At 41.9% G+C, this 26,018-nt stretch overlaps 1 protein-coding gene across 1 annotated transcript in view; it reads left to right on the top strand.

Annotated features, from left to right (window-relative positions):
• The window catches only part of COL4A2 (collagen type IV alpha 2 chain), a 143,305-nt gene that overhangs the window by 104,122 nt on the left and 13,165 nt on the right, over positions 1-26,018 (top strand). Inside the window, exons 15-36 of the mRNA XM_086482086.1 lie at positions 1,025-1,069; positions 2,842-2,895; positions 3,160-3,226; positions 4,690-4,791; positions 5,176-5,331; positions 6,361-6,453; positions 6,751-6,917; positions 8,242-8,314; positions 8,399-8,505; positions 9,386-9,587; positions 10,358-10,417; positions 11,203-11,265; positions 14,789-14,896; positions 16,790-17,011; positions 19,234-19,395; positions 19,972-20,142; positions 21,262-21,405; positions 22,655-22,780; positions 23,112-23,293; positions 24,720-24,783; positions 25,168-25,242; positions 25,837-25,944. Coding sequence (XP_086338212.1) covers positions 1,025-1,069; positions 2,842-2,895; positions 3,160-3,226; positions 4,690-4,791; positions 5,176-5,331; positions 6,361-6,453; positions 6,751-6,917; positions 8,242-8,314; positions 8,399-8,505; positions 9,386-9,587; positions 10,358-10,417; positions 11,203-11,265; positions 14,789-14,896; positions 16,790-17,011; positions 19,234-19,395; positions 19,972-20,142; positions 21,262-21,405; positions 22,655-22,780; positions 23,112-23,293; positions 24,720-24,783; positions 25,168-25,242; positions 25,837-25,944 — 2,551 coding nt within the window. The remainder of the gene's footprint in view (positions 1-1,024; positions 1,070-2,841; positions 2,896-3,159; positions 3,227-4,689; positions 4,792-5,175; positions 5,332-6,360; positions 6,454-6,750; positions 6,918-8,241; positions 8,315-8,398; positions 8,506-9,385; positions 9,588-10,357; positions 10,418-11,202; positions 11,266-14,788; positions 14,897-16,789; positions 17,012-19,233; positions 19,396-19,971; positions 20,143-21,261; positions 21,406-22,654; positions 22,781-23,111; positions 23,294-24,719; positions 24,784-25,167; positions 25,243-25,836; positions 25,945-26,018) is intronic.

Genomic DNA, 26,018 nt, shown 5'->3' on the forward strand with positions numbered 1-26,018 from the left:
AACCCCTCTCCCCTCCCAAAAGGGAAAAGGAGAGAGAACAAGAGAGAGAGACTTTACGGTTTGGAAAAGAAAACTAAAACAGCTTTAATGGAACAATAACAATAAAAGAAAAGATAATAATAAGAATAAGGAAAAAATGAAATATATACAATATGTACAAATATATACAAAACCAATACCGAACCCAACTCCCCCCACCCTGATGACAATACATCACCACCACACCGCAGGGCTGGCACTGGGGCAGTCCCAGGCTGGACTCGGCAGCAGACAGGGATGGGATACAGGAGCTGGACTCAGGCACTGGATTCAGGGATGCACGGATCAGTCCTCCTCAGATGTCAGCCATCGAAGAAGAGAGGAAGAGACGAAGAGAGCAAGACCCTCGTGATCTCTCAGCTTTGTACTGAATATGACGTATATGGGATGGAATACTCTGTTGGTCAGGTTTGGGTCACCTGTCCAGTTCGCTCCTCCCTGCAGGTGTGACCCTTTTCACTCCCGGCACCCCAACACGCAGCACAAGATTTAGCAGTGACCTTGGTTGCCATAAGAACAAGTATAAGCAAGGGCCTCTCTGCATACCGTTCCTTGGTACGAGCTATAAACATCAGGCCTTATCACTGCTAGGAGCAGTCACTGTCTGGAAAAACAGGCTGCTGTTTTAGAAAGTGCTGTTAGTTAGAGGAAACTTAACTGAAAAGTTAAAAGCACTAAAACAGAATTAGTTCTGATTTAGCCCAAACCAGGACACTTTTAAAAAAAATCTCAGCCACCTTTCAAGTCTTCATGGTCAATTTACAATGTAGTGATTAAAAGATAAAAGTCAAATACCAGATTAGAGTTCAGGCCTGTTCTGTTTGCACCATACAAAAATGTCATTGAAAAAGTATCTGAACTCCAACTGTTAGTGTTAGAGTTTCAGGCTGTCAGGTTTATTTTATCTAAGAAATAATAATGGTTCTTAACCATTAAGATGTTAGGATGTCCACTTTATTTTGCTAATTTTATTGTGCATTCATAGGGACTGCCTGGCATCAATGGTTTTCCAGGACTCAGTGGAGAAAGAGTGAGTATTTCATAGAAGATTGTTGTTTCTAACACATATGTAGACAAACTGTCTGAAAAGTAAACTGTAGAGGACAAATTCTGCTGTAATTACACCAGCTGTATTCTAACAAATATCATCTGGATTCATCCATCATTATAATTTTGGGTCAGTTACTTTTCTCATCAGTGAGGAAAAAAAAAAGTCTAGTTGCTTAAAACATGAGCATGTATTAAGAGCACTGCAGGGAGGTGTTATTTTCATTGTTCCCATTACTACAACCGTCATTTCTGTAATTATCTTCCTACATGCAGAAACTTACTTTTTTTGATAGTTCTCTGCAGATGTGGTTGAGATGTATGGTTATCTTGAATATCTCAAAAGAAGAAGAGAAGGAAACTGATAAATATACCAGTTAAATCTCTGTCCCCATGGAAACACACCCAAATATTTAAAATAGCATTCTGTCACACATGGAAGAGCTCATACTTTCTGTTTGGTCTCAAAAAAAGACTTCTTCAGTCAGCAATAGGAATCACTTCCATGAGGAATTCAAATAGCTGTGGGGTGCATGACTTCTCCATCCTTCTCCATCCCTAGTTGTTTAAGGATTTGTCGTGCCACCAAGGTGTAACAATAGTAACATGAAAACACATGGGACATGAAGCACATGAAACATGAAAAATAGTATTTGCACAGCTATTCAGTCACAAAACCTGGTGGTGTGGAAGGGAGTATGCTATCAGTGATAGATACATGAAGAGGCTGATGCTAAACCCATTAAGTCCCACTGGTTGACCTTAATGTAGGTTCATGCTCCAGTCAGAAATGGTCGGTGGCTTCCTCTTGTTGAGGATGAATCTTGGCAACAATTTTAGCTGAGGGTACATTGGGTTGGATGGAGTATCATTGTATATCACGCGTATGAGAGGGGACAGCCTACTCAGTGTGCTGTTCACAAGAACCTCCTTTGTTGATTTTTGAGTGATTTGATTTTTAAGAAAGGATGGTTAAGTCCTGCCTGCACACAGATGAAGTTGCAGTTCATTAGGAAGCTGCTGGCTTCACTTTTAGATCACCAGCTCCACCTAGTGTAAAGAGATTTTACACCTGATACTCAAGAGGCTCCTTTTCTGATGGTGTGATGTACAGTTGCCATTTGGAAAGGTCACTGAAGCATGCAGTCTGATTTGTGGCATCTTGCTGCTATTTGTAGTCCTTCAAAACTGCCCAAGTGACTTACAGAGATGGTTATTAACATTCAAGTTCTGTGTGGGATTGTACCCACTGTGAAACTTGGGAGATGCTGAATTTTGAAAATGCGGGCTTATAATCTAACTACTGTGAATTATACAAATTACTGCTTTCAGTGAAACTGTGTTGTTTGATATTGGCTGATGATCTGGCCACTGTTTTCTACTAAAATTCACCTTTTTAACACTAGTCTTTTTCCAGAGTACGTATGAACATTTTCTGTAGAGAACAAAAGTTGTCAAAGAGCTGAGTAAAGCACACAGAAGAGATCATCTCTTCTGTATCAGCATCATTGAAGTCTGCACTTTGCTGCACTCCCAGCAGCTGAAATATGCTTTCATGTGATAGTACCGTGTTTTACCACACATGTTTTAGTCCACATGCTTTGGATTTCAAACCTTTTAAAAAGACTGAAGTGGGCACAACCTTAAATGTCATAACATTTGCTGGGCTAGGGATGAAAGCCACCTGCTACAGACCAAATGATTTTATTCTGTCTCCGATAAAGGAAAAATCAATGATTTTTATGTGTATTACAGGGTTTTCCAGGATTTGATGGTCCACCAGGTGGCTATGGTCCTAGGGGAAGCAAGGTACTGCTTTACTTTCATTTGCTAGAAGTAATAAAGCAGATGTCATTTTGCTTTCTTTTCTGTCATGTAATAACACTTGTGTTTGTCAATCACTGTAGAACCAGTTATATGGTTTGTTAACTTGAAATCTCTGAGTTTTCTCAAAAGTCACATCAGTGCTTCTGAAAATTTGTTTCTTTGTGTTTCCTGAGCATACCTTTCCATTTTAAAAGAAATTCTCTAGAATAATGTGCTTAGATGTGATACTTCAACTTCTGTTAACAGGGGGAGTCAGGTGAGATCGGACCTCCAGGACCAGTTTCCTATTTTCCTTCCCGCATCCCAAGGAAAGGTACGTCTTCTTTGCTTAGACTGCTTGTTTTAGCTGCATTTTACTACCTTCTACATAGATCAAAACCATGAAATTCTGATAATTCAACATCTTAAAAAACTGTGGTTTGCTTAACTGCTCCAGAAGGTATAACTGCCTTCCGAGAGAGTGCCCTAATCACCTTTTTGCAGGCAGGTGGCTTCTTTGTCTCTCCTGTTGAAGCTGGATTGCTATACAAAAGGCCTCCATGCATTAGTGGTTGGACTCAATGATCTTAAAGGTCTTTTCCAACCTAAACAATTTTATGATTCTTGTGTCCACAGAGAAGAAACAAGCAAAAAAGAGTGTGACTTTGTGGTCCAGTGAAAGGAAGAATGAAAGGGTCTGTCTTCTGCATCCTCTTTCAGAAGCTCTGGATAAAGTGCAGCAATGGCAGCACAGCAGAGACAATTCTTATAATCTAGTATTTGGGAAAAAAACACACACACACACCCCAAAAAAGCCATTAAAAAAGCCTGGAGGAATAGAAGAGGATTTTTTTTCCTTTTTTAATTTGACAAATTTCATTTGTGATCTTTTCACTAGGCTCGTAGCACCCACTGTCAGGTGTCCTGCAGAGCTGTGGTGGCTCTGGCTGGCCAGACTCAAAACACATAAAAGGTGATATCAGTTTGCCAAGGCCAAAACTATTCCAGGGAAGGTGCCTGCAGACAGCAAGGATGCCATTGTCCCAGCCTATGTCCTCATACTGTTGAGTTTACCAGTCTTATTGAAAGCCAGGGAGTCTAACAATGAATGGTTCGCTTCCTCCCAGAGAAAGGGGGCAAGAGGCCCAAAACAATGTTCAGCTCACACCAAATACCCTGCCAGGCTTTTAGGAGCAGGAGAGACTATGTAGAGAGAGGAGGAAGCAGGCAGGGAGCTGGAAATACCATATGTCCTCCAGTATCATTGACCTTTGACAAGGGCACGATACTTTTTGCAGGTTATAGCTGGGCCCAGGCAGATGCTTTTGGTACTGGGGAGCAGAGGAAAGCTCACATGTCGTACATCTGTTATCCTGGCAACTTCTTGTGGGAAAAGGAGGGGCTTTCCTCAGAGAGCTGGTCTACTGTGCTTCCCAGGAGCAATGCAGCTCTAGTGACATATTAGTAAGAGCTGAGAGATATTCTGCTTCTTCCTGGGCTTGGTGGCTCCACAGCATTCCTGTCACAGGCCATGCTCAGCTCCCAGCTATTTGGGCTTTACAGAAATCTCTCAGATATATTTCTTTATTCAGACTGAGGTAGCATGAGGTAGCAGGATTTTGCATTTCTAAAGCTACCTTTAAGAACTGGTTGTAAATTGTAATATTCTCAAGCCCTTGAAGTGCCCAATTTTTACTTTTTAAGAACTGAGCCATCTGCAGCTATCACAAGTCAGCATTTATGGGTCACAAACAGCATTGCACTGACCTGTTTTGTGGAACTGGCGATGTCTTTCAGGTGCAAGAGGTGATCCAGGATTTCCAGGTGTTTCTGGACTACAGGGAGACCCAGGAGAGGAGGGAGATCGTGGGCTGCCTGGTCTTCCTGGATTCTCTGATGGTAACATCCCAGCAACACATGTACCCAGAGCTTAACTTTATGGCGAGTTTTACCTGACACAGGGTCAGGATGGGGGAAGTAAATGTGCAGACCGTGGAATACGTAGTGCAGAGTGGTAGATAACTAACTGCAGGGGCAAAACATTTTCCTTCGGGCTCTGGCAAAACAACTGAAGTAGAGATGATGACAGAGCCTTGCTTCAGTAACTGTTATTGATTTGCTCAAGTGAAAAGTGCAGTTACCATTTTTGCTCTACGCTAAATATTTCCACTTTTCCTTGCATGCTAGATGCAGTTGCATTAACTTTCCCTTCTGCCACATTACAGCTCTTTGAGCAGCGTTGTTAAGAAATTGTTCTGAACTTCTTCCCTGGTTCTGTTTCAGAGGATGGCGATAAGCCAGGCTTACCTGGAGAAATAGGGCCAAAAGGCGAAAAAGGTGAAGTAGGATTGCCTGCTTATCAGGCAGGCCCGCCTGGGTTTCCAGGTAGGCACGGCACACCAGGACTCCGTGGTCCACCTGGTCCCGCTGGATCGCCTGGTAAGTGCATGAAGAGAGATGATGAGAACTCACAGGAACATCTTTGCTTATTTTAAAGATAGCTGTTGACAAGGCAAAGTGAGAAAGTAGGTGGAGGAAATGGAATTAAATGGGTGGCGGGGAGGACACACAGGGGAGAAGTGTGGTATGCTCATCAATGAAGGAAAGGTTTGTATGGGTTTTAGACATTCCTGTCAACGTTTGAAAAAAAAAGGTGGTCAGTTTTGGGTTGGGAGAGGGATACGAGTGTCAAGGAGTGTCTGAGAGAGCTGGATTTCTTCCTTAGTCTGGAGAAAAGAAAGCTAAGGGGAATCTTACTGCTATCTTCCCCTACTTCTTGGGATGTCATAGGGAAAATGGAACCAGATGCTTGACTAAGGAGCACAGCAACACGGCAAGAAGCAATGGTTACGAGCTGCAACAAAGGAAGTTCTGCTTAGATTTTAGGAAAGCCTTTTTCATCATGAGGGTCGTCAGACAGTGGAACAGCTTGCCCAGAGAAGTTGTAGACTCTGCGTCTTTGCAGGCACGCAATCCTCAGCTGGACAAGGCCCTGAGCAACTTGCTGTAACTTTGAGACTGGCTCTTCTTTGAGCAGAGGGTTGGACCAGAGGCCACTTCTGACTGAGATTGTGCTGTGCCTCTGTGAAAAGCACCACACTGCAGTGCGAGAGCCGGAGTGAAGAAAAGGATGTGCAGGAGGTGATCCAGAGCAAGTGGTCTGTGATACCGCAAAGTAGGTTGTGCTGAGAGAGAGGAGCAAAGGAATTCGGAGTGAGAGAGAGCAAATAGCAAGGATCATCTGCCACAGCAGATGGAGGTTACTGAGAACGGCTGTGGGAAGCTGTGAGAAGAGGGAGAGAGGAAAAGAGCAGGGGGTAGATAACAACAGGCTGGGTTAGACAGTAAATGGCATTGGGGGAAACAGAAAAGGGCAGATGCGTTGCAGCTCAAAGGAGTAGGGTGGAAAGAGAAGAGAAATAAATCTACAGTAGATTAATTTATATTTTTGTTTAATTAAACTTCTAGGTTCTCTCTTTGGATTAAAAGGACAGGAGGGTACACCAGGAAGATTTGGCATGCAAGGTTTCCCTGGGCTAAGAGGACCAAAAGGACCTAAAGGTAGGTTATAACATAACTCGATAGATGATCTGCTGTAATGCATTGTGTAAAGCTCCCGTTGTGTTCAGTCTGAGTTTATTGAACTATGACATGTCGGGGACTGACGAATTTGATCTGGGGCTAACACAACAAGGAATCATTGTGTTAGTTTCTTCTAAGAGAAAAAAAAAAGTACTTTTCTCAAGTATTTGAGAAACTACTCAAGTATTCTCAAGTCTATGTATAAAATGGATAGAGCTGAACATCTTGTTTGTTGTGACAGAGCATTCTTTCTTCTCTTTTCGATCCTTTCCTTAGGCGAAGAAGGGGATTGCAGTAGATGTCTAGTGGGTGATGAAATGAGAAGGGGCTCTACTGGCCCCCCTGGCCCTCCTGGCTTTCCAGGAACCCCTGGCCAGCCTGGGAGGAAAGGAGAACCTGGTGATCAAGGACCACATGGTATTCCTGGCTACCCTGGACCAAAAGTGAGATACTTGTTTCTTTATTGCATAATTGTATATGCCTACTAGGAAAAAACCCAACAAACTATTCTCCATAGCAAAACCACGAAAATTACAATTTATTTCTTTCTGTGCCACTTCCAATAGCTTTCAGATTGCTATCTACAAACACTGAAAGCCAAAACTTGCTAGGATGGAGGTGAAAATAGGGTGTTTTGGGAAGAGCAAAAGATTTTCACGTAATCCAAAGTCCACTTTCCATTTAAAAAAAAGCTTTTTCAGCAGAACCCTTTCAAGCAGCTGTAGTACTGAGTATGATCTGACCATCTAGAAGGGTAACAATTCCAGTAGTAACTTAAGGTTGTTGCTAATGAGGTGCGTATGTCAAGCTAGTGAAATGTAGGTTCTTGTTGACAATACATCAGGTCTTCCTAAAAACCACCATTCAATAACCCCCAGAAAAGGGCTTTGCTTATAATTGCTTGCTTGTTATTTACACTTGAAGGTGCTGTACTATGTGGTATGCTAACTGCATCATGGTACCTCACAGTCAGAACTGACTTCAGGAAGTCACATCTCTCAAGATTTTAGAATAAAATTTTTGTAAAGCTGACCCAAAACTGATTTTGTTTATGCAAAGATGTCAGAGCAAACATAATGTTTTCAGTTAGTGCTTTAGGCTCTTCTGAACATCAAAAAAACAGACTCACTCACACCGGGCTTAAGTCTGGCATTTTTTTAGACTTAAAATTAAATAAACTTCTACTTGATTGTGGCGGTCAAAAAAAGCAGAAAAAATGCGGTGTTTTTTTTCTGAAAATTCAAAATACTTTTATGAAAAATTCTGCTTTCTAGAAGTCATGAAAAAAATGATAAATATTTTCAAAAAGTTCAGTGTTGAAACTTTCATTAAAATGTTGCAACTTCTGCAAGCTATTTTGCCTTTGAAATGAAGAATTTCAATGTCTTTGTCCCAGAATTTAAGTTACCGTAGAGGAGACAGTAGTATAGGCGTATACTGACACAGCATAGCATAGCAAAATATCACTCAGCATCAAAGCCCTGACTTTGTCTCAGCGTTTGGTCTGCAACAAATTTAAAGTAAAACAATTTATCTTAAATATTCTTGGTCCATATTCTTAGGCAGAAATTACTCTGTAATTCTTCAAGCACATTCAACAAGTTACATATACGGACAATAAATATACTTAATCTAGATCAGATCTGTATCAATTCAATGAAAATAAAACTTTATCCCAAGCAAAGGGTATTCTTTTCTGCAGAGAAAGATAAATTAGAAGCATCTGTTTCTTTTTTTTTTTCTTTTTTTCAATGTATGTAACACCAGGGATTTTCAGGCCAAGATGGATTTCCTGGACCAAAAGGACAAAAGGGAGATTCTTTACACATAACTACTAAAGGTAGAGTAAAAAATCATATCGTGTGTTTTAGTATTATTTATACATTTCATGAGAGATTGGTCTCACAATGAAAGGTCTTCTTAGGCACCAAAGGAATCCGAGGAGATCCCGGGCTGCCTGGTATCAGAGGTGAAGATGGTTTCCCAGGCAGAGATGGATTAGACGGTTTACCAGGACAGCCTGGACTTCCGGTAAGTAGCAAATACAGCTAAATCATCTCCACAACACTCAATTACTAACGCATTTAATTCTGAGGGGTTATGATCACCAGGCTATCCTCCTTTCACAGATAGTGAGGCACAACTAGACAAGTTTTGCTGGTTATTGATATATTAAACTTCAGGTTTACTCTCAGGGTTTTTAGAACAACTCACTTTCTAAGCTCCTTCTGTAGGCAAAAGAAAAAGTTAAATACCTTGCAAGAGGAATTAATCTCGCCCGTCATAAATGCTGTTTTGGAACCACTGGGACGCTCTTACATCATATTTGAAGGTGGGCCAGAGCCATATTGACCAATCTGGACCACAGTGCTTTTTACTACTAGTAAAGATGGTACTTCATGTTACTTCTGAGGATGGAAACATTTTCCAGTGATGTTCATAAAATATTGATTCCATAGTGTAGAAATACCACTAGAGGAACAAATTTAAAATTTGCCCGTTTGGACACAATTTTATGTCAGCTTTTCTCAAAGTCTCAGAATTAAATGCCACACCAGAACTTCTCTAGCGATGCATGCAGTTTCCCCAAAACCCACTTACACCTTTTCAGAAAGGGCAGTAAGCCTCTCCACAGCAGTAATTCATATTGCCCAAGTGCCATTCATGGGCCAACATTTTTAAGGGAATGCTGCCTCTAAGAGTGCTTCTCTCGTACCTTTTCTGCCATGGTGTCTAAGTTAAAGTCAGATTATTTCAAATATATTTTATTTGCAATATTGATTTAAAGAGCTGGAATGCAACACCTGAGGAATTACTGCTTATAAGGTGTTATTCATGCATAGTTCAATTATTTGAGTTTTGTTTGTTTCTCAGCAAAGTCAGGAGTGACACCTCTGTTCACTTCCTGCAGGGTGATGGTATCAGAGGGTTTCCTGGCGATCCTGGTTATCCAGGTGAATTAGGCCCAAAGGGCTTTCCAGGAGAAGCTGGCCTGCCGGGTGAAGGATTTCCTGGTGCGAAAGGGTACCGGGGTCCTCCAGGTGACCATGGACAAGATGGTAACCCAGGATCTCCAGGTCTGCCTGGTCTGCCAGGAGAGCCTGGCCAACTAGGTAAGAGACATCACTCTGTCTTACATCAAAGCCATGAGAGATCATTACTGATTTGTGTGCAGCATCTGAACAGCAGACTGTTGGAAAGGCAGTGTTTGGTGGGAAGTTCTGTGGGCAAAAAGGGATTGCTTGTGTTAGTTGTCCAGAAATCTTAAAGAAGGAAATATTTCAGAAGTCCCAGTAGTTTCATTTCAGGTATTAAAATAGCGTGAATTAATGTGTTAGTGCCAGCAAGTAACATCTTTCAGGTTTCAAGCAGTTGGAGGCAATGGAGCAATGTCCTGCCATCGGACTACTCACACATGGTGGTTTTCTCTGGTCTTCCCCATCCAATATAATCTTTTACCTGGCCAGAGAAAATCATGTATCCATACTTCAGAGCTCTTCATGGTATCTCTGCAGCTTTCCAAGTCCCTTCCAGCATAAGAATGCCAGGGCTACATTCACAAGAGCCCAAGCTCAGAGTTTTGTTGCTGGATTTCAAGAAGCCTGGCAGAATATTTAAGACAGAGCAGGCACCTGCCAACTCTACACAGTGCGTGGGACACATAACCTCCGAACTCTGACAGGGTTAGGTTTCAGGCCTGGATCTAATTAATATGTGGATAGACAGTTCCAGTATGTTATAGCAAATAGTTTGTGTTGTAGTATGCATAATACATAAGAGAATACGTTACCTGATGTTGTAATAGACATTTCGGTTAGAACTGAGAGCATTTTTCAATTTTTCTCTGTTAAATAATAACTGTCTTCCCATTCTTTCCTCATAGACTGTGGGCAGGTCATTGAAGACTTTTCTAGAGGAGATGGAACCGAGCCAATATGGTCAGGTACTGTACATACAAATAGCTTGAATATATTTTAATATTTAGTCTCATGATGCTCTTATGGCTTGATTCTTTATGATGACTGCTTTGAATGCTCTTGATTGTAAACTATTTGAACTTCAGGTCACAAATCACCATGTGTATACTGTACGTAGTTCTAAAGTAATTTAATCAAATTGAACATATTCTGAAGTTGTTGTAGTTTTAGCTTTACAATTCAGAAATACTTTATTTCATTGCTCTTGAATGTTTATTGTGACAAAATTATGATTACCATGCAATCTGTAACAACAGTCCCAGAAATCCCAGCCCAAGAAAATTTAAGCAACTTTTTTTAAAGAAGAACTTTGAGTGAAGATTTTCAGTGCAATTTGACATATAAAGAAAAAAACCCTTCATTGGTGCCAAAAACTGACTTGATTGCTTCAGGGGTATAAATTGCCCACAGGGAAACAAAATGTCTGTCTTATTCTGAAAAATACAGTCATCCATGAGGTTGGACTGCCCTTCCCATGCCGGTCTAACTAGAGCAGCCACCAAAGCCCCTGTAAAATTGGCAGAAGAGCAGCTCTTGGGTTGGAGCTCAGCTTGAGGGCTCCACTGAAAATGCCACCTATGACCGATATTTTTTTTAATGAAGAATAAAACTTTTTGTTTGTTTTTTATTTAGTGTTTTGCCTGTTAATTTCGTTCATCTCCTGTAATGATGTTGTCACAACTGCAGGAACAGAGCTGATGAGAGGCAACATGTGAGCACGTACAGTGCAACTAAACCTCTCTGTTTGCAGGTGAGGGCTGTGTGAGGCCACCAAAGGGATCCCAAGGCAAGCCAGGACTGCCTGGAGCCACAGGTAACATACTGCCTTCACCTTTGTTTGCCGCATACACTGCGTTTTGAGGGAGATCTTGCCAGATCGATTCAAGTTGGGTCTTAGCAGGCAGCAAGTTTTAGAAATTACAATGGAGGACAGCATTAACTTGAAGCCAGCAGAGAGATTTAAGCAGCGTGCAGCCCAGGTGGCTGCACCATTCCTGGGCTAATTATACCTTCGCAAATGAGTGTCAGCCATTAAACAGAATACAGAAAGGACAGCCCATTTGCTGTTCTCCCCATGCAAGTAAGTGAGAGTACACGGAGAGAGTCTATGAGTTTATTGGTAGAGAGTATACCAAAGTCTCTCAGAGCTCAGAAGGAAAAACCTGTCCTCTGAGAGCAGGGTAATAAAAGGTTGCAATGGAGGCCTGTGGCAGATCCTTCTTACTGTTCCTCCTCGTGTGATATGCAGAGCGTCATCAGCAAGAGTGAGCCTAAAATCTTTAACGCAGCTTGGTGTCATGGGCCAGGTTGTCTGACGCAGTGTGGTTGCGCTGTCTGTAGCCACACACACCTTCCTTGCGGAGCTGGTCCACCCTAGCCCAAAGGGACCATCTGGTGATCCTGGGCCTTCCCAGCACTGAGGGTTCCCTACCTCTTTCCAAGAGGAAGAGCAAGAGGAGGTGGTGACAGGGTCTGAAGGACGGTGCAAGGTGGAATTGAGAGAAACACGAACAAGGTGTGCTGAGTGGTCATAACAAATGGCCTTGAAGAGGGAACCTCTGACCAGCACTGGTAGTTCCTATAAGCTTATGTACTTCCAGCCTAAGCAATAAAGCTGGTTTTCAGTAAATCCTTCTCATCACCAGCTGGTAGATGTACTGACAAAAACCGTAACTGGGTCCTTCAGAGTCTGGGAAATGTAAAATTCTTGATGCACCCATTCTTGTGCCCCCTGTGCTTTAGCCAAGGTCAGAGATCTCGACTATAAATTTTAAGGTCAATTAAATTTATGGCATGCATGGATTGATGGACTGACTTATCACAGACTAATGGATCTTAAAAGGGAACATTTTATGTCTGTTGAAAGATGACGTGTATCTCTGACCTATGTTTCCTTAGTCCTAATGCCTTAGTTCGTTGTTAGGACCAATGTCTCTGAAGGTTGTTTTGCTTGCCAGCTCTGTAATTTTTTTTCTGAGTATGATGATTTGTTTTATTCTTTCATTCATATGAGCTTGAAGGCTTTTCTTTCAGTGAATACAGTCAGATTTAACTCCTAGCTGTAAGGCTGCTGTAAGCCAAGTGATGCTGTTTTCATGTTTTATATTTTGTACTCTTGGTTAGCTCTTTAACAAATCCTTCTCTGTCTTCGTCAGCTTATGTTCTTTAGTAACTTTAAGATTTGTTTTGCATGTCTTCCATCCAAAAACTGGAAAAGGCCCCTTGCTGAGCCCAGTGCAGGACTCTGTTCATAGCCACCTTTCAACCTGAGACAGTTCTGGAGCTGGAAACCCAGGAGGAACAGGCCACATTTTACAACTTTTCGCAGCTTCTTGTTGCCGTGGCTGTATCAGTCTAGTTTCCTGGAGCATCATTCCTACCCACATTCTCCAGACTGATACAAAAGCAGCAATACCTCCTTTACACTATTTTCATTGTCTGCTTAAAGTAATGTGGTTTTGCCTACAAGATTTCCTGCCTTCTTTTCAGCCAGGATAGAGCTCTGCTATAGACAATCAAGTCTGTCAGTATCCTAGGTGCTGATGGCACCCAGTATATGGAGCAAGGAGTCATCTTTATAGCCTCACACCTTCATGTCCTTGTACTCCTTTGAAATTCTTGGCAACATACACAGCCCACCTTAAGTTACATCCTGGTTATTCAGTAGTCTCAAGACCTACGTGATCACTGCTCAATAAAATGTTTAAGTTGTCTTCTGTTTCACACATTCAGCTAAAATGCTTGCAAACTAAACATCGGTCTAAAATAAAAACTTTTTCTCACTACTGTTTGGCACAACATGTTAACACCGGCTAACACCGCATAATGAGTTACTGAAATATGTGGTAAGCAGTGGTTGCATTCTGCATCTGCCACCTTCTTTCTCTAACATTGCTTTTTATTTAGTGCAATACTGAACAGAATGAATGAAAGTCGGTTATTACCAATGGGAAACAAGAACAAGATGCTATTTGAGTAAGAGACGCATTAGAATTTTTCATTGAGACCTGAAAGCCTATGATTTTTCCTTTTAATTGCTTTCTGAGAAGTTATTGTTCATATATGAGAGAGAACAATAGTCCTGTATGGCACTGGGAAAATGCTATTCACACTACATTGGCTGCCTACGTGCCTTATTTGTGGTCTTTTTAAAGGTTTCCTTCTCCCCTTCACAAACAGCAGCTACCACTGCAAAAAATCATGGTTAAATAATGGAAACTGAGAAAACTAAAGTGGAAAAAAGTGTCAAAATGCAAGTGGTATTTTCCTTGGTTTGTCATAGTTGGAGGTGGAGAGGAACTTGCTTTCAGTGTAATAAATAAATGAATTGTAGTTCATGGTGATGCTAAGCAACAACACTTAAAATGTTAAAGCATGTTGTTGACCTTCAAGCCTGAGCTGGGAACTTAAAGAGTTTGAGGAGCTGGGGAGCATAGGGAAACAAAGCATTCCACAGGAATTATTTCCAAAGAACTTTACCAAAAATCCTGGTCTTGGAATACAATGAATGAATGAGACTCATGTAATAAAATTATTCCATGAAAATAATAAATACGTAAATAAATAAACTTAACAAAATAATCCTAGGAAATGCTTGCAGGTTTTGAGATGCTAAGGAACAGTAATATTTGCTGTTACCCAAATATCAAACACTACGTCACAGGGAAGTGAGGTCTCATTTTACCTGTCAGGAGATAACTCAGTATGAACATGAGTTTGGTGCCAGAGGAACACTTTTTCAGAGCACAGCCCCTCTTTTGCTACTGGAGCTATAGACCTGTACTGTTACAAATGTTGTAAGTAGGCTAGTTAATTTGTATTCAGTTTCTAGATGATTAGATCTAACCTTTAGCCTTATGTTTCTGTTTTGCGGTTATCTACACCAGTCTGCTCTTGTTCTGTGAGCAGTTTAGCAGGGAAGGGAAAAATTTGTTCCTCCTACAGCATCTCATCTGTGCCCGTTTGTGTTGAGCGTTCTTCTTTGACATTGCCTTTTGACCTTGAGCTAAAAGCCTTAATTTACAAAATTTTGAAAGCCTCCAAAAGTCTGTGGGACTAATTATTTTCACCCTAGGAGTCTCCATATCGTTAGTCTTTAAGTCAGGTTAATCAATGTTTGTCAGAGCACTTAGCCTAGGTTTTTGGTCCGTGTCTTGGGATCTTGAATGCTGCTAAAGAGCTACAGTATAGTCCCATTAAATTTAAAAAAAAGGTTTCATCTTTGCATCTGGAAACACATCGTGATGGTATTTATCACTACCTTTTCTTACATTATGTGCACATTCCTCTTTTGTTTGTTCAGATCACACTCTCTCACTTTCCTTTCTATAATTTAGGTGCAAAAGGTGCAAGAGGATTCCCAGGTGATCCAGGCCCAGTGGGATACCCAGGGCTAAATGGTACACGAGGTGACCCAGGTCGGGAAGGATTCCCAGGTCCTCCAGGTATCTTGAAATAATTATACTCTTTTGACCTCTTTATTACAGTCACTGAAATACAAAAAAATTGATTCCAGATATATTTTCACTTGTCTTCCCTTCCACTTTCAAACAATAAACTATTATACAAAACTGCTACGTTCCAAATCCAAAGGAGTTTCCTGCTACTTCTAAAATGATGAAAAGTAATGTATACACCAGCCTTTTAAAATCTGCTTTATAGTGCAAAATTATAAATGTGACAGTAAAAATTCATGAAGTTCATGTAGAAATAAAGAAATTGAATAACAAGATATTTCAGATTCCAAATGGAATATACTCGGAATGATGATGCAGAAAGGAAGAAAACACTAGTATTAGTATTTCTATTTAACTCTTTGCAGCATTAGTATAAATTATACCCGATATATCAAAGGTGGAGTACTAGCTACTCACCTTGCCCATAGGCGGATGGGTTTATGAACAGTGTTTGCAAGTGTTCAGTGCCTGTCATATTTTATGCTAGTCTGCAATAGGTACAAATTAAATCCCAGGGCTTCTGTGTCTCTCCAGAGGTTCCAGGATGACCAAGATACATCAATTAATTGCATGTATAGTTGATCTGTTCATAGATAGTAAGTCAGATGAGCCTGAAATTGTGACACTGCACACACATATAAGCTGCAGTGGGTACGTTCACGGATCATCAGTCAGTCCAGCAAGAGTTACTGCCAAAAACTGCCACTTCGCTGTGGTTGAACAGGTTCATTTGGTCAGAGAAATGGGCACTGAGTTTTTTCTGTAGCACACTTCAGAAGCCATTGATGCAACATGTTTTAGGAGCTCTTTAGATGTTCTCTCCATCTATCTGTTTTCCAAGTCCTAAATCCTCACAGATACCAAAGTGCTGCAAACTTTCCCAAATCCAGTGCCCAGGTGCTGCTTTGCCCTGAGGCAGCACACAACCTGAAAGTATTCTCTAGGCTCATCTACAGCATCTGTAGGAGCAAAAGAGAAAGCAAAAGAAGGGTTAATGCATGTCCTGGTCAACAGGCAAGGGATGCACCATAAAACATGGCTCTGTGCAGCGTAGGGCAGGACCATGGACCTGGACTTCCCCTGCTAAGCTCTGCACGATGCTCCAAGTGCTAAATTATGCCTCCCCTACCATATGGCTCACAGGCCATAGGGTGGTCAGCACTCAGACCAATTTTCTGCAGTCTTCCATAACTGTCTTTCACCAGTGCTTGGACTTAACTTCCAGTCCAGGTCCAGTTTCCTAGTCCACAAGAAGCCTTTCCCCTGTCGTTTGTGGTAATGGGGGCTTGTGCCCTCCCAGTCATTCACCTACAGGGTGGAGGACAGGGATGGTGGCCCTCCTTCACCAAGAGCGTGAAATGATGGGTGCTGGCCCCTTGAGATGTGTGGGGGACAGCAACAGCAATGACCCATCTGGGCAACTCCCCCAGGTCTTCCCAGTTTACCGATATGCATTCACTCCTCATTTATTTTTTAAAATTTGATGCCCTGAAATGCCTTAACCCTGCTGCGTAGCAAACCAAGTTTTTATACAGGAACTGGTTGTTTGCCCTTACAGAATGAGACGTTTATAAAATGATGCAATATCTGTGTCAAAACAGTTGCACAGAAGTAACTGTGCTTGGACCTGTGGATCATTTGTCACCCAGGCACTAGCTATCCTGAGGGGTCACCTGCTGATTTCCACATTTGGTCAGACGTTCTTCTAAATGCTACATGGTTTAAAAACGTTTATGTAACACTTTGTTTGATTCTACAGGTTTCTGCTAAGAACTAGGGGAAATTACAAGAATATAAAAGGTGTTATGATGGTGTATCTTGGATTTGAACTCCAGCATTTGTCATGAACCCTGCGATGCTTAGTCTCCGTTTTGTTTGTAGGTTTTACTGGGCCCAGGGGAGACAGGGGCCCGAACGGTCTTCCTGGACTGCAAGGGCACCCAGGCCTTACAGGAAAATCCGGTGCTCCGGGAGCAGCAGGACTGAAGGGCTTTCCTGGTGATGTTTTAAGAGCAACGACAGGTTCCCAAGGGGATGTCGGGCTCCCTGGCTTCCCAGGGTTGAAAGGCATGCCAGGAGATCAAGGAGTACCAGGAAGCAGAGGTAACAGCTACTTCAAATAAAGAAATGTTGGAGTAAGAGTGTGGTATAAATGTAGCCAAATTACAGAGATGTGAGAGTACTAAGAGACCGTGTTAGGATGCATTAGAGGTACTGATGACCCCAGCATCAAATCCCAGTGCCTGATGATCTCCCACCCCTTCCCCATCTACCTCAACTGTTACCAATATGCCTGGTTCCTCCAAACACCTTCTGGGGATCCATTGCTTATGACCAGCACTCCTTCACGTGGCACTACATTAAATCAACTACAACAGGATAACAGAGAACCAGATTTTTTGTCATCTTTGTTGTGTTCAGATGTACTGTTAATTTTTCCCACTGTAGTTAAGGGAATGGTGATGTAATTATTATCCTGACTTTTCACTTACATACTGCATAATACTGAGGTTGTTTCCCACAGCAGAAGATGTTTGGATAATACATGGCTTTGCAGAATAGCACGTTACACTAGTGCAGAATTTGTAAATTTTAACTAAGAGGAGATAGATTTTAGTAGATGTTAATAAGCCATTTTACCTGGTCAGTCTTTGGGCACTGAGGAACAAGAAAAATATGACATTATATACTTATTAATAACTTTAGGGTGACTTTATTTCGCTATTTCACAGAGTTGAAAAAACATGCTAAAGTCCCTATAGAAAACAGAGAAAGCCATAATTCCTCTACAAAATCTGACACTGTCACTTTCTGAAATCTGTGGAGGACTTTCAGAAAGCACATATGGGACTTTAAGCATCTCCTGCTACACGGTTTCAGTGCTATTTGGAAACATAGTTAAATTTAGGACTGCTGATGACCCTTCTGCCCTGTTATGGAATTGAGAAAGGAGTAGTAATGATGTGAGTAGATCAAAGCAAGGAGATGTATCACAGGAACCTGTTTTGGAGACTCTTCTTATGATTTTCAATACAAATGAAAAAAAGAAAAAGAAGAGCATCATCTTACATGAGTTATTTGAAGTGAGGAGAGCTGCTTTCACCTTCAATAGAGCCCCAGAGTGAAGGAAAGGGATGAAGGCAGCTCTGTGACACTTGGCAAGTTTGAGAAAAGGCAGAAAACATCACTAACACCTCTGAAAATGTGGAAGAAATTCAAGTTGAAATGGATTAAAAAGGGAAAAAAAAAATTGTTTGACTTTGTACCTTCTTTCTAAGCATTTCTGTAGAACTAAGTTTCCAGTAATAACAAGAAAAAAGTACAATGAGAAGAAAAAGCATTACTAGTTTGTCTGTTCTTGATTTATTTTACAGTTCTGACAGAATGGCTCCCAAAAAAAGCATGTGAACTTTTGTATGAGCCATATTTTTTTTAGTTAATATGAAGTGGCTAGTGATTCCTTTATATCATCTATATAGGCCACTTAAATTACTAGCCCCTCAGAACATAGAGCTAAGCCTGTATTCTGCTGTTGAGAAAACTCACCTGATGTGACCTCAGTTGTAAAGCACACTTAACTACAGTCAAGGCAGTGGACCTACACTGATCTAAAACCTGAATAAAGAGAAGGACATCCTCTTGGCCTGGATTTTAAGTGCCATATACTTTTGATGACTTGTACGCTGCTGCTTCTTCAGTCTGAATTTAGAGCAGGCGTTACCTTTTAAATCTTGACACCCCCTTTGCTCTAACATCGTAGACAGGTAGATTTTTCACCCAGTGCACCATCATGTAGAATGAGGGCCTTTTTGCTTAGGAATTTGTATGAGTCCTGTAACAACGCCTTGTAATGACCTTACTTGAAAATTGCTGAATAATAACACAAAACCAGAACCCACTGTCTGCCTTAAATGTCCCCATTCCTGCCTATCACATTTTAGAAAAGATACAGAGCATTATTTCAGTGGTTCAGTCAACTGCTTGGTTCGATTCGTACAAAGATGTATGTGATAAAGAGAAAAGATCAATTACAGAATTATTGGGGTTAAAAGTGCAAGAGACCTGCTCCGTCTATATCCACCTGGTGCCAAATTGTTTCCATTCATTTGAAAGAGACAGTCAACCTTTCCGATGCAAATATTGAGATCAGTACCAGTAATGTCAGTTATTTTATAACTAATGAGCAGGTTTTTAATTTTCTTTTCCTGTTCTCACTGAATTTTTCAGAGGAAAACCCTGAAAGACTAGTGCATACACAGAAGTGATATGCAGTAATCAGCTCTATAGATATTTATGCTCTCTAATGCATTATTATGTTTTTTTAGGAGCGGATGGTAACCCAGGTTTGCCAGGACCCAAAGGAGATCCAGGGCCGCAAGGTCTCCCTGGTTTGATGGGATTGCCGGGAATACCCGGAACACGTGGATTCCCAGGGCTACCAGGAAACCCTGGGCCAAATGGCAGGCCTGGCCCTCAAGGACCTATTGGTGAGGAAGTGTTGCTGCCCTGTGTCACTCCTCCTGCCAGTTCTCTGTGGCAGGGCAACTGTATGGTTTCCACAGCAGACAGTTAAGCTTGGGGTTGTGGCACATGCCATGCTTTAATTCCCAGCCAGGGATATGACAGTAGTAGTGCAGCCACTGTGATTGCAAATTGTGCTGGTATCCAGGAGGGAAGTAGGGGTGATGATGTTCCTCACTGGCAGAGCTGCTGCTTTTCCTTCTATAGCCATCTACCAAGCCAGGTCAGAGCTTGCTGGTGGCAGACTGGGGGAAGGGAGTAGTCTTATGGAAAAGGGGCTTCATTCTTAAATTAAACAGGAGGGGAAGGTCCTGTTGGGAGTGAGTATAGAACCAAGCTGGTAGCAAGACTGGTTTGCACTGATGAGCTGCTTTGTCTTTATAATCATTTCTGCAGTTCTTTGCTGAAAACAATCCTAATTTTCCCCCCTCCACGTGAAGCTGGTAGGATAGCAATTTTGTCCCTCTTGAGCTACTTTGTGTGAAAATACCACGTATGTCCAAACACTTTTTAATCTCCCTGTTCACATGTTCACACGGCAGGTCCACCTGGTGCTAGGGGAGAAGATGGTGAGCAAGGTTTTCCTGGCCCTGTGGGACTGAAAGGTCTGTCTGGTGACAAGGGTGAAACAGGTCACCCGGGATTACAAGGTATACCTGGTGTGACTGGTCCCCCTGGCATAGGCGGAATGGATGGCTTTCCAGGAGATAAAGGTGAGCTCCGGACAGCTGCTTTGAAAAAAGTAACGTTGCTTAAAGCTTTTCTGTGCTGAGATGAACAGGACACGTTCTCTGCTGGGCTACCTCTGTTTAAAACAGAAGAGTTAGGCTCACGTGCCTAATATTCCAAAATCACTGCATTGTGCTTGGCAAAATGCTAGCTTGTGACATGCAGCCATCTTCAGAAGGGCAATGACTGTTTATTTCTCCTTTTAAAAGATATATAGTATATTTTTCTCTCTCCAAAAGTCTTTTCCTTGTCCCAGTCCCTGTGGCCCTCAATGAAATTAAAGAGAAGTTTCCCCAAACCTTTGCTTTAAGGTTTTTTAAAGCTGTCAGTTGTGTACTGAGCAATTCCAGACACAAGACTCAATGTCGATTTTTACCAGGATACTAATCTTACATATATAGATCAGGTGAGATTCTCACTTGCCAGCCATGAAAACGCTATGTATAATGCAAGTTGTCTACATCACACAGGGAGATTCAACTCCATGTGAAGCCAAGTTAAACACAAAAGAGGGGGACTGCATGCCTAAAAATGCATGTTGCAATTTCATCAGTTGGAAAGATAGGACTTTTTTCCTAGGACAACTCTGGAGTACTGATGAGCTTTCATTTTAGAGGAATGAAGATCTATCTGTTAGCATGTCCCGTGTAAAACAGCATCCTCTTGTTTAGAAAAGAGAAGTATGGCAATTTTTGGTGAGAAAGTGCCAACCAGTCCTAGACCCATGATTTGTGTCTCTACATGTAGAAGAATGGGCTGACCTTGCGTGGAACCAGGTACCTTTCTCCAGCACATCTGTAGGAGAGGGGTTGAACTGATATTTCAGAAGGAGACACTAAGTTCTGGTCATCTCTACAATATCTTCTCTTGGCCAGTTGAGACTGTTCAGTGTACCCCTGCTCTGCTTCACCTCTCAGAGAGCTTGGGTGGCTTGGGTGCCTGATCTAGAGCTGCAGATTGCCCCAGGCATCAAGGCACCCAAAAACAAGTGTTGCTGCACTGAAGTTTTCATACTCTTTTAGTCATGCATTGCTGGTTCACATTTACTTAGTTTGCAGAAATCTGAGGGAGGTAACAGTTCTCCTCCCCTTCTTTCTTTAAAGGTTCAAGAGGTTCACCTGGCATTGATGGTTTCAAAGGCATGACAGGCCTAAAAGGAAGACCTGGCATCAAGGGAATCAAAGGAGAATTTGGTCCATTCGGGGCTCGAGGCGATAAAGGCTCACAGGGCGCACGTGGCTTTAAAGGTATTTGCTTAGGGGTGGTACCAGCGTGTTTGCTTTTCACATCTGGAGAGCTATTTTACAAGGACACAAAGATGAAGATGACACATTTTTCACACGGTAAATTTAGCTCAGACATTCCTCCACCTATTTCACACATGGGCCTCTGGCTGAGAGGCCTGGATGTTAGGCTCAGGGAAAGGTTACTTCTTTGTGAATCTTTACACGCTTGAGGTTGGAGACAGACATCTCATTGTTCAGCTGAGCTCAGATAGTGGCACCTCTGGGCATGTGCAGAACTCACCAGAGCCTTTTCCCGGGAAGCGTAAGGTGTTTGGGGGAAAAGGTTCAGGTTTTGCTCTAGTTGCACTGCAAAGGCACTGAAATATTCAGAAAACCAGGCAGTTAAGTAATTAAGTCAGAAACGTATCAGTTGATATCATCATCAGTGAAATGCAAATGGTAACACAGTCCTCTTTTCTTTGCATACCATTATCTTTAAATACATGCTTTACCACAAGGACAAAACGTTCTTTCTAGCGACCCTGAGATAGGTACTTAAGAAAAACCAGTCTGCAATTCAAAGGTAGCAAAACAGTGCTCCCACTAATTCAGGGGAGGTCTGAGCAAAAAGCAAGTGTGAAAACAGCCCCTGCAAAGAAAAGTGCAAATATACTTCTTTGTGAAGAAGTGTAAGACAGTGCATGATCACAGGTGACAAGTCCGGGTGGCTGGCCTGTCTCTGCATCCCACAAAGAACTAAAGACAGTCATACAGTCTATTTGGCTCCTTCCTTCAGGATATTATTTGCTAACATTACCAGTAATCTTCAAATCAAGAAAAGGAACAAAATTCCTGGTAACAAATCCAAACACTTTCTTTCACCCAAGGCTTTTTTACTGAGAGTTTCCCTTTCATTGGAACTAACCTAGTTGTCTGTGCTTTCTCCAGTGTGCTTTTTGTTTTTTTATAAACACATGATACCTACCTGGTCTGATGAGAGATAAATTATTTGTTACAGAAGAGTCTGGGTCCAGCACCCCAGGATTGTGTGTACAAAGGTTTAACTCAGTTTTCATGTTTTCTTACACTTAACTGTTCTGCAGACAACGTTGTATTGACACTGGTAACTTTTTATGCAAGTGGATTTTCCATAGCTTGTGCAAGATTATCTATTAATCCCTTTTTGCTAAATTCACTCTTCTGTTCACTTTTTCCAAAACGTTGCCACTGACTAGCTTTTTGTAACATGGTTGGGTTTTTTACCTTTTAGGTGACCGTGGGGATCAAGGCCCCCCAGGAGAACCCCCAAAGCTCAAGCCCAGCATGATGATGGAAGTTAAAGGTGAAAAAGGAGATGTTGGAGAAAGGGGCACAAAGGGATTCTTTGGCTTAAAAGGTCAGTGGTCACAGCAAAACAAAGCAAGCACTATCGATCGCTGTCTTTTCTTAGTTACCCTATTAAATGTTCCCTGCTCATCGTCCCACTACACTGCAGCCCCCCCAGCAAAGTCTGGCAGCGAAAGCTGAGCTCCTGGCTTCGTTTTCCCAGAGCCACCCCCGAGGAAAGCTTTGCGGGGTTGAGTCGCCTGCGTGCGCTGAGCTTTTGTAGTAGCGCATGGTGGTGCCGTGTTTCGAGAAGGCCACGAGCAGGTTACAGACAAGCAACTGCACATCAGCCTTCACAGCTTTTTAAAATCTTCTTTATTTTTCTTCTTCCTTGCCTGCAGGTAGCAAGGGAATGCCAGGTGTTCCCGGAAAGACAGGAACTCCAGGGTCTCCTGGGCATCCCAGCTACGTGGCTGGTGCGAAAGGGGACATCGGCGCAAAAGGGCTGACAGGTCTGAAAGGGTATCCTGGTCCAGCTGGCTCTCCTGGCATCAGAGGCTTCCCTGGCAGCACAGGAGGCAGGGTGAGTTCATGCCCATGAGGGAATAAGGGTGTCCTTGTGCTGGCATTCAGCTTCTGTAGGGAGTGGCTTGAAATAGTGCTGAACAGCTACAATGCAAAGATAAAAATGCGATAAGAATTGAATAAATAGATCAAACATTTTTGCTTGATCCCTCCAATGTTCATTAAGCGGAGTCCTTTCCTTTCTCGTTGGGAGACATCCAAATTTCATGTGCTAGCTTTTTGCCGATAAGGGCCCAGACCTAGGTCATTGGTCCTGTTGCCGTAGCTGTTCGTAAAAATTACTCTCAGTGCTGGGCTTACTCTTACTTTTCTCCCAGGACTGATTATACCACTGCCAAAAATTACTCACTGTCACTCATCTAACAGTAAAAGGGTCTAAGAATCTCAGCTCCTAGAGGGTAATTCACTGTGATTCACTTTGGCTGCAGAATAAGTTACACTGGAAGAAATAAACTCTTGCAAAAGGCCTGACAGTAGCCTCACAGACATCATTTATTTAAGAGAGCCAAAAACTATGTTCCTTTCTCAGATAGCTTTGCCCTTAAATTTCAGCAGGGCTTTTTCCTAACCAGGGACTGCAGGACTGTCATGGTTTAACCCCAGCCTGCAGTTAAGCTCTGCACAGCCACTCACTCCCTCCCTCCCGAGCAGAATAGGGGGAAGAGCATTGTAAGGGTAAGAGTGAGAAAACTCGTGGGTTGAGATAAGAACAGTTTAATAATTGAAATAAATAAATAAAAATAATTTTTAAAAAATGAAAATGTAATGAAAAGGAAAAGAAAATAACAAAGGGAGAGAAATAAAACCCAAGAAAGACAAGTGATCCAAATGAAAACAATGGCTCACCACCAACCGGCGAATACCCAACCAGTCCCCGAGCAGCAGCCCGCCAGCCAACCTTCCCCCAGCTTTATACACTGTGCATGATGTCATATGGTCTGGAATATCCCTTTGGTCAGTTGGGGTCAGCTCTCCCGGCTGTGTCGCCTCCCAACTCCTTGAGCACCCCTAGCCTGGGAGAAGCAGAAAAGGCCTTGACTGTGTGTAAGCGCTGCTCAGCAGCAACTAAAACATCCCTGCGTTATCAACACTGTTTCCAGGACAAATCCAAACATGGCCCCATACGAGCTGCTGTGAAGAAAATAAACTCTACCCCAGCCAAAAACAGCACAAGGACTCACTGCCATGTATGTGTAATAGGGTGTTCTCAATTTCAAACTTAAGTCTTTGCAAACATAGCTTGTCCCTTGGTGTGCACTGGTTTGGTTTAACTGATTTCAGCCAAATGACTCTATAAAGTACTACGGAAACTCAAAAATGGTAAATTTAGTAGCCTTTTTTCAGTGTTTCCAAACTGTGCTGCTTGGAAGGTCGAATAAATCCTCATCCTCATTAACTGATACCTGTTTTCAATCATATGATAGGGGGAAAAGGGTATTCCAGGAATTTCAGGCCATTTTGGTACTCCTGGCTCACTTGGTGAAATAGGTGAGTTTGTTCTCTTACCTGAGCTCTCTTTGTATTCATTACCCATCAAATGCTCAACTTAAGTCCTGAAGAGACCTAAGGGGTCTTCAGTCTTAAATAAGTCTTTGTACAGTCTTACAGAATGATATTGTAGATGTGAGAGGCTGTGAAAAGGTTAATACTGTTAATTTCATGCAACATGTATTGTCCATGGATAAATCCATCCATGGCAGGGAGGACAGCTGTTCTAGAGACTATTTTATTCTTTCTTTGATATACTCCTCTTTTATTCTAAAAAGATAATAATTACTGAATTTTGCCTCGGAAGTTTCAATTCCTTCAAAACAACAGGAAATACTGTTTAATTTAAAACCTTACTCATGTGTTCATTTTTGTTTGAAATAGGTGAGCAGGGAGAGACTATAAACTTACCAGGAATGCCAGGCCTTAAAGGGGAAGTTGGTGTGCCGGGTTTAACAGGTATTAATTTCACAGTTGCTCTGGATGTGTTACTTTTCACATACTAAAATCCACAGAGGAAGGGAGGGGGAACTTACCATGGGCTTTTGATGACTGTTGAGCCTGTGCTGTCATGACAGCTCCTGAAGAGGGTCATCTTTTCTTTATTGCAATGAGTATGTACTACATTTACCTCTTCAACTGAGAGTACAGTTATAGCAGTAAACATTAATCACATGCAACTCCAGTAAACATATCTATATAATGTTTTGCCACTGATGACAAAAGGAGCAAAGTCAGGCCATGACGAAGGAAGATTGGATTGGGTTGGTTAGCTAATGTTTTAAAATTTCCCTGCCCATGCAGCACACTTGAATATCAATGTCATATTCCACATAATTTGGGGAGTACTTTTAAAAGCAAATTTAATGATGGTTTGGCCAGCATGCTGTAGACAACTATTCATTCTCCCAGATTATGCAAGCACCCAGACTAGAAGAATGTCTTTATGTGTGAAGACCAGGACCCATTCAGTAGCCAACTTCACATTATGCTTTTTAGCTTAGGGTTGTGTAGAGAATATTAAAAGAATATACTGGTTTTGTGGTTTTCCAGGCACAAGAGGAGGCTCAGGACAAAAAGGTGAAGGCGGTGATCCTGGTTTCCCTGGCATTGACGGCCTAAAGGGCACACAGGGTATCCCTGGCTCTGTGGGACAGGAAGGTAAAATATTCTTTTTAACACTCCAAAGAATAAAACTGTTTAAGAGCAGAAAGAAAAAAAATCTCTTTTCCTTC

This window comes from Leptosomus discolor, chromosome 1 (assembly GCF_034619465.1).
Source record: "Leptosomus discolor isolate bLepDis1 chromosome 1, bLepDis1.hap2, whole genome shotgun sequence".
NCBI classification, from domain to species: domain Eukaryota; kingdom Metazoa; phylum Chordata; class Aves; order Leptosomiformes; family Leptosomidae; genus Leptosomus; species Leptosomus discolor.